We start from the raw sequence: 8707 nt of genomic DNA, 5'->3' as shown, positions 1-8707 counted from the left end.
ACTGTGGACAGGTATCGCAGAGAGAGAAAGGAGCACTTGCTAGCTTTGACCTCCCTGGATACAATGTCTGAGGAGAGCGAAAGCACAATTCCTTCAAGATGCGGATGGTGGGTAACAGCAGCTCCTACATACAGAGGGCTTACTGTGGGGTCAGGCATTGTGCGGTCCTCTGTACACGTGTTAACTCATCTAATCCTGACAACAAACCTACGTGTGCCCATTTTATAGATGAGAGACTGGAGACTCAGAGATGTTAAGTGACTCACCCAAGGTCACACAGCAAGGCCACCTCTTCAGTATGCAATAATGAGGTCCAGCTTCCTCTCCACCCTGGCAACCCAGGGTGGGTTTTCCATGTAACACCTAAGCAGTTGACATCACCCAAGGGTGGTCTTCCTACTCCAGCCCTGCCCCAAGCACTCTTCTTGCCCTCCATCCTTAAGCTGAAATGTGGGCTTTTCTAGTCACCTAACCTGTTGCTTAACACTCACCCTGTCTCACTCAAAAGAAGCACAGAAGAAAAGACCCTGAAAATTCCCAGGAACCTTTGGAGAAGACCAAAGAGCAGCTGGCCGAGGCAGAGCTTCGGAAGCTGAGGCAGCAGTTCCGGAAGATGGTGGACAGTCGGAAGTCCTTTAACTTCTGCTCCCAGCAGAAGATCACAAACCAGCAGTAAGTGATGCTCAGAGTTCTGTACTGAGTGAACTTGGAGAAAATGTTGGGTTTGGTTTCATGGGGCTTGCCTTCTGATGGGGTCTGGGGCAGGGACCCACTTGGGATAGCTTCAGTGGGGAGAGGAGATTTATTCTCAGAGTTCAGGGTGTCTCAGGGACTCCAAGGGGAGCAGCGCACCCATGTCTCAGTGAAGGACCCAAACAAGAAAGTGATTCTGGTTCCTGTTTCTTTCAACACATGGGTTTTGTTCTTTCCTCTCTGAATCTCAGCCGTGGCTGGTGGGAGATGGCTGCCTCCAATTCTTGAGTGACCAAAGGCCACACAGAGAGACTGTTCTTAGTCAATTCCAATCCCAAAATTCCCAGGAGAGGGAGAATCTGATTGGCTTAGCTTGGGTCTGGTGTCTACTTCTGGCCCATTCAGCTGTGGCCTGGGGAGGGTGCTGAGCCATAGGACAAAAAATAGCTATGGGTATCCCCAGCGGTTCTAGCAGTAAAGGTGGGGAGTTCCCAGAGAAGGGGAAATCACCAGTCGGTGGATACCCCAAAGGACGTTTCCTGCTTGTGCGTTATTATGGGATCTGCAGGCCTGAATATTTGAAATTGAGTTGCCATAGAAATTATGGTGTGTATAGTTTCTTTGGGCAACAGAAGGGTGTTCCCTGAGGTTGAATAAACAAACATTAAACAAGCATTCTTAGATTCCGTCCAAAGAAATGTGATTCCTTAACCACATTCATAATGTTTATACAGGCAGTAACTGCCTATTGTTAGAAAATTTTACTGTTAGATGATGTGTGAAGTTCAGAGGGTAGGGAAAAGGGGTTCTTTAGATTTTCCATGGATTGGTTCACTCAGAGCCACTGCTAGTCCATATGGGATCATTACGTGAATTAGAAAAAGGCACCCTTTCTCAAAGGCCCTTTAGTGCCATCTGCTGGAAACATTGTCATTATGTAGGGATTTTGTTAAAACAAGACAAAGTGTCTCGCAGAAAAGTGGAGTAAATCAACAAATCAATGACATGTTTTCAAGCAGATGGTGCTCCCTTGGGCTGTGCAGTCCACAACCTGCACATCTGTGCTGGTGACCCTGATTCACAGCCTACCCTTGGTGGGCATCAGGAAATGCCTACTTCTTGATGTGGTTTCAGTTTTTCTTAAATCTTACTTACCCTTCTGCATCTCACTCTACCCCGATCCATTTGATCTGGTTTCACTGTGGTGGAACTGAAGGGGAGGAGAGTGGAAGAGACCTGGGGTGAGGTGAGTGAGGTGCTTAGGGTGTAATATTTAAGGAGGTGCTTTTCCCCAGCGCAGACCCTGCACCTATACCACCCTGAAAATGAAGACCTCCTTAAATTCTGGGGCACCTCACTCCCCTCACTGCAGTCCCAGCCCTGCCTAAAGACGGACAAACCTTCCTTTTGCTTTTCCGACCTCACTGCACCCCCGAAAGCCTAACTCTGACTTACTATCCGGCTCTCTCTCTCTCTTTTCTCTGCACCTTAGCAAAGACCCCTCCCAAGAGGGGCTTAGGGGGAGAAAAGTCCCAAGGGCCAGGTTAAGAAGACAAGATGCTCTAGAACTGGGCATGCACTCCAGTGGTTGTTAGCAACATGTGGCTATTTACATTTGCAATTTATTAAAATAAATAAAATTAGAAATTCAGTTCTTCAGTTGCACCAGCCATGTTTCAAGGGCTCAATAGCCACACATGCCTGATGGATGCTGTCGGACAGCGCAACTAGAGGACGTTTGCATCACTGCAGAATGGTCTACTGGACAGTGCTGCTTTAGAACATCAGTCAGCAAACGGTGGCCAATGGGCCAAGTCTGAGTGGCTGCCTGTTTTTGTAAATAAAGTTTTATTGGCACACAGCCACGCCTCTTCATTTTTGTGTTGCCTATGATTGCTTTGTTGAGTAGTTGCAACAGAGACCCTCTGGCCTGCAAAACCCAAAGTATTTACTCTTTGGCCCTTTATAGAAAAAGCTTTGCAGACCCCGCCCTTGAACATTATTTGCTGTTCTAGAGTGGCGCTTCCAAAACTTTAAAGTGCGTACAGGTCACTTGAGGATCTTGTTACAAAGCACATTCTGATTCAGTAGGTCCTGGATTGAGACCTGAGCTGCTGCATTTCTCCAAGCTTCCAAAGGGCATTGAGGCAGCTAGTCTGCAAACTGCACTGAGCAGCAGGAATAGGCTGCCCAGACTTTGCCAGAAACTCGGCCTCTGTACCATTTCCTGTTGCTCAGTTGCCGTGCAGTTGCCTGAGTCTTCTTTTCTCTTTTAGAAATCCCTGGTTGCTCACGTCCCCGACACCCTCTCTTCTCCAGAGCAGACAGAGGAAGAGAAGGAGACTCATGTCAGCCAATTTCATAAATCAGTAGCCCCTGAGTAGAAAAGTTGGTGGGGGTTAGAGGTTCCTGTGCAGCTCTGTGTTGATGCACAATTGAAAGATCCTGCCTCATGGGCTTGCCTCTTATTACCAGAGATAACTGGCTGTAAAGCCGGAAAAGAAAGTCTGCAAAATCAGACAGATGTCAGTGAGCTGCTGGCAAAAGAGAACTTGGGGGCTCTCACCATGACTAGGTAATGGGTTTTGACAGGCACAGCTGCAAATTGTTCTGAGGAGTAAAAAAAAAAAATGCCGCTCAGAGAAGGGCGGAGCAGTGGAAGTTGCAGTGAACTGGGTCAAAGGACATCTGAGTTCTGGACCTGGGTTGGAGACCTTGGGTGAGTCTCTTCCACTTGCTGGGGTGGGAAGTACCCCTCTGAGTCTCCTTTCAGGACCAAGGGGCCTGGAGTGTCTGATCCAGGCAAACTCAGGGGTTCAGGGTTAATCACATGCTGCTTTCCCAACAGCAAGGAAATCAAGACCCTGCAGGAGGAGCAGGATGAGATCACCCTGCTTTTGAATCTCATCAAGTCCTCCAGGAACTTGGATCTGAATGAGAAAAACTACATGGAGCTGTGTTTCCTGCTGCAAACCAAGGAGGACTACGAGGCCCTGATTAAATCGATGAAAGTGCTGTTGGCTGAACTGGATGAGAAGGTGTGGTCTTTCTCTTAAAGGGTTAACCAGAACACCGAGCAAGGGGAAGGAGTGCAGGAGGTGTACTCCCCACCGTATCCCCACCGTTGGCTTTTCTAAACGTGACTGTGGTCACTGTCTCCACCACCATTGTAACCCCTGATCTCTCAGCTCTATTGATCCATTTCCTCACTGTGGTCTCCACTGCCTCCCCATTACAGTAAGACTAAATGCCCCAATCCTTACTGTATCAGTCAGGAGAGGTTAGGTTATGCTGCAGTAACAAAATTCCCTCTCCCCAACTCAGTGGTTTAAAACAACAAAGGTTTCTTTCCCATTCATGGTTTATGTCTATCGTGGATTGGCTAGGGGCTCCTATATCCTCTCATCCTGGGGCCAGGCTAATGGGATAGCCCCCATCTTGAACGTTGCCAGGTACTGTGGTAGAAAAAAGTGAGTCCTGAGGGTCTCACACTGGCAGTTGAATGCTCCAGTGACATGTGTCACTTCTGTTCATGACTCATTGGCTCAAGATAGTCTACCAAACCCGTAGTTTGGTAGACTATCTTGACCCAAAATAGTCAACTCTACCCATTCACAAAAGGGCCTAGGAAGTGCAACCCTCATGGATCCAGAAAGCAAAGAGCTAGAGACATTTGCTATACAGTGTTAATCCCTTAGTATCGTTTGAAAGACCCTGCCTACCCCTCTAGGCTCATCCCATGTCATTTCTTCCTTAACTCTTCACACTCCAGCTGCAAAAGACTTCTTTCTTTCTTTCAAATAATGCTGAGCCTTTTCTCACCTCAGGGCCTTTGCACATGCTCCCCACACTGCCTTACCCTAGTTGCTTATCTTTATGTCTCAGCCTGAAGGTGACTTTCTCAGGGAGGCCTTCTCTATGCCCTCTCTCCGGTTTAAAGTATATGCCCCTGGTGTTAGTTTCTTGGCCAGGAACAAATAGCACACTCTGTAGGGTACTCGGACGAGTAGGGCATTCTGGAACCTGGAGTAAATACCGCAACCTCTCTTTCTTCTCACCTCTGACCCCAACTACAAGGAAGCCATTGTGGATCCTTCCCAGTTAGCTTCCTGGGGCACAGAGCAGGGTGGAGAGTAGATCTTGGGGGGCAAATAGAAGATCCCAGTGCACCCCCTACCCTCTTTCATGTCACCCCATGGCACCTCCTTCACAGTACCTTTCACGGTGGTAATTATGCCTTAATATGGGTGTTGTCTAATGTCTCCCTAACCTGTCACCTGCGTGAGTCTGTTTTGTTCCCTACTGTACCCCCTGTTCCTATCCCAGTGTCCAGCACCTAGCAGGTCCTCAATAAATATTTACTGACTGAATGAATCTGGAAATCTCATTACACCTTTCTTCTGCTTCAAACTCTTCAGTAATTTCCAACTCTTGCTGTGATAAGGGCCCAAGTTCCTGGTGTATTTGCCGGCTCTGCTGCCTCAGCCCCTCCTGCCTCTTCCACCTTCTCTCCTGCCTCCTTCTCCTCTGTGCTCCATCCACACTGGCTGCCTTCATTGATCCACAGTGCTGTCTCTCACCTCCAGACCTTTGCACATGCTGTTCCCCCTGCCTGGAGTGATGTTCCCCGTCCTCTCTGCTTGGGGGAGTCTTATTCATCCTTTGCGTCTCAGCTCAAATGCTGTTTCTGCAAGATAGTTGTCCCCTCATCTTTCTCTGCTACATGCCCCTGCTGTGTGTGTGCAAATTACCATCTATCTCCTCTCTCCTAGGGCTCATCATGCTTCCTGGCTTGTTTCCAGTCCTAGATTGTAGGTTCCCTGAGGGCAGGGACCACTCTGTCTTGGTTACCATCATACCCCTGTTGTCTTGCACCAAGCAGGGGCTTAATAAAACTGATGAATGAGTGAATGAATGAATGAGTGGACAAACATATGAATGTATGAGAAAGGAGGCAATAAAAGTGAAGAAGAAAAATGGGGATGTGGATTCTCAGAAACATTAGAAAAGGCAACCTAGTTTTGGAATCCTCCAAAGAGTACGGCACTCACTGCCCAACACAAAAACCCACTTGGTCTAATTCCATCTCAGTGCAGGCAGCTCCCAGAATCCCCTCCTGCTGTGTCCACCACACAATGCCCAGAGCTTTGTCCTTTCAAGGGGTCAGTGGAGGTGAGGATATCACTGGGCCCTGCTTAGCCTCACAAAATAATTAATAAGCTGATGCCTTCCTGCTGAGCATCTAGTGTAGGCAACGTATTTCCCCATCAGCCACAGCCTTGGCTAATGTCTCCCATTGGGCTGAAGCCTAATTACTTTCAGCACCACAAAAGCAGCGTCTGACATAAAGGTGCCAAAGGGAATACAGCTCTGAATTTAATCACAAGAGCTGATGCCACAGCTTCCTTTGGCAAGTAGGTGGAGCCCTAGGACTCTGGGGGTCAACTCGGGCTAGGGCAGGCATCCTTTCAGAGCATGTGATGCCACACCTAATATATGGTGGAGGATGCTGCCCTCCCATATATCAAAACAAGTCATTTGTTTTATTTCATAAGAGAGCTGGAGGGGGTTTGTGTTGAGGATGCTGCCTTGTGCATAGAACAGGAGAGGAGAACGGAGTAGAATAGGAACCTGACTTGACTTGAATCTGACTTTGTCAGCACTGATGAAGTAATTTGTTTTTGCTGTGAGGGAGTTTGTGGGGGAGTGTGTGTGTGTGTGTTCCAGCTAACGTCCAAAGCCTGGCTAATATCAATCATAAACAGCATTCATATACCTTACTAGTTTTGGGTGAGACCCAATGGCTCCCTTGGTGCCTGATCTTTTGCTTGAGAATGTGTTGGGCTGCAAGTATTGATAATAGAATTCTTGACTGGAAGCAACTGGGAGAACAGAGGTTTGTTTTTCTCACTTAATATGATGTCTGACTAGAAATAGGCCATCCCAGGGATGGTTTAGCAGCTCTACAATGATGGGTTCTTCTTTTTCTCTATGACTCTCTTGACCAGCCTTCCCCTCATGGTCACAAGATGGCTGCCAAAGCTTAGCTAGTATAATCTCATATAATTGCATTCAAAAATAGGAAGAAAGGATGGGAAGTTTTTGTACATGATATTCTCTTCTTATGAGAGGGAGAATATTTTACAAAATTCCTCCAGCAGATTTTCTCTGATTGGCCAGGGCTAGGGTATATGCCCATTCCTTGGCCAATCACGGGCCAAAGGGAAATGGAATTTCTGTAATTGCTTTGGGGTAGACCAGGGGCAGCAGATTACAGTGCAAGCACCAAGTCTGGTCTGTTTGTTTATGGCCCTCCAGCAAAGAATGGTTTTTACATCTTAAATGTTTACTTTTTAAATGGTTATGTGAGTACCTACATACTAATCTCTTCGTCCTTGAAGCCTAAAATATTTACTATTTAACCCTTTAAGATAAAGTTTCCCAACCCCTAGTTTAGACCAATGATGATTTATCCCTTGGGTTTGGAGGCAGAGCCCACCTTCCATAAGTAGATTACTGGCAATAAGAAAATGTTTTTATCTCATATAACAGGAAGTATAAAGATAATGCAAGCTTCAGGGTTGGTTGATTCAGCAGCTCAATTAGGTTATCAAGGTATTTGTCTTTGTCCTTTGGGGACAAGACAGCAGCAGCAGTTCCAGGGACCACATCCAGATGGAACAATACCGTCAGGAGAAGACAGACCATCTCTTCCTATGACTCTCTTAGGAATGAGGAAACTTTTTCCAGATGCTTCCCTACCAGACAGCCAGAGGCTCCAACTGGTTTAGTCTTGCCCATCCCTGAATAAATAAATCATAAGAAGAGTGATTAGAGTTACCAGGCTTGGCTTGGATCAGTCTTCTGGGGTGGGATGGGTATTCTTTCCCAGAACACCCACGACGGGTTAACCACCCACCATGTCCACCACAGTACAGTTCTGGCTGTTGTCACCTCTGCCAGCCTCCTGGTTCTGGAACATTCTTCTGTCTTCCATTAAGCATCTCTTGCTGCCTAAAAACCATCTTTCATCACTTTTCTGTGGGTCTTCCATGACCCTAAATGTATGAGTAGACCAGTGGCCTTCAGAACAGGCTGAGCCTGACAACATGAAGGCTTTGGCCTAACATGTTAAAAATCAGGAGATTTCATGTAAAAATTCAGATATCTGGCTTCTCTTTTAAAAAAAACTGGAAGATCTGGCAATATTGGGCCTGAATTTCCTTGAAGCAACTGTAACTACATAGTGTTGTGGGTGACACTGCCATTCTTTATGTTTTCCTCTCTAACAGATCCCTGACTTTATTCAGGGTGAGCATGTGCCCAGCTAAAAAGCTACATTTCCCATTTTCCCTTGCACCTAAAGGTAGACAATGAAATGTAAGGGGATATCTGTTAGGGGTGTCTGGGAAAGTTTTGCTTTCCAGGTATAGGTCGTACCCTTCATCCATATTGCTTCCTCTACTTTCCTCCCTGGAACATAACTGTGTGAAGGCTGGTGCAATGGTAGCCATCTTTTGAGGGAGAAGCCAGGTGAATTACAGAGATCTTGTTTTTACCTCCTTGAGTTACTGAACTTAAGCCAGCAGTGTATTATGAGAGAAAGGTAAACCATAATTTGTTTAAACCATTGTTAGTTGGGCTTTCTGTAATTTGTAGTTGCATGTGTTTCTAATTGATACAAGCTGCTGCCCCTGAAGGAAGGCTGCTGAGATCTGTGCCCATAAAGGCAGAGAGGGTAAATTCTTGTGAGGAAAGCATATGTTTTTTAAAATGCTTCATTTTATTTTATTTTTTATTTTTTGGCCACACCGCACGGCTTGTGGGATCTTAGTTCTTCCACCAGGGATTGAACCCGGGCCCTCAGCAGTGAAAGGGAGGAGTCCTAACCACTGACCACCAGGGAATTCCCAAGGAAAGCATGTTTTTAGCAAGACCTGAACCTAATTGAACTTAATCATTTTTAGTTGTTGACACTTGAAATTATGAGTCACTCAACTGCCAATGCCCCTTT

General features: G+C 46.5%; 1 protein-coding gene across 1 annotated transcript in view; it reads left to right on the top strand.

Moving 5' to 3' along the window:
• The first annotated feature begins 598 nt into the window (after nucleotides 1-598).
• The window catches only part of CCDC63 (coiled-coil domain containing 63), a 28065-nt gene continuing 19956 nt past the window's right edge, over nucleotides 599-8707 (top strand). The window contains 2 exon segments of the mRNA XM_027125272.1: nucleotides 599-672; nucleotides 3542-3731. Coding sequence (XP_026981073.1) covers nucleotides 614-672; nucleotides 3542-3731 — 249 coding nt within the window. The 5' untranslated portion in view covers nucleotides 599-613.

This window comes from Aethalodelphis obliquidens, unplaced genomic scaffold (genome assembly GCF_003676395.1).
Source record: "Aethalodelphis obliquidens isolate GAN/ISIS:26980383/991018 unplaced genomic scaffold, ASM367639v1 scaffold28, whole genome shotgun sequence".
Lineage (NCBI taxonomy): Eukaryota > Metazoa > Chordata > Mammalia > Artiodactyla > Delphinidae > Aethalodelphis > Aethalodelphis obliquidens.
Note: the sequence above shows the minus strand (reverse complement) of the source record. Positions and strands in the feature narration are given on the sequence as shown.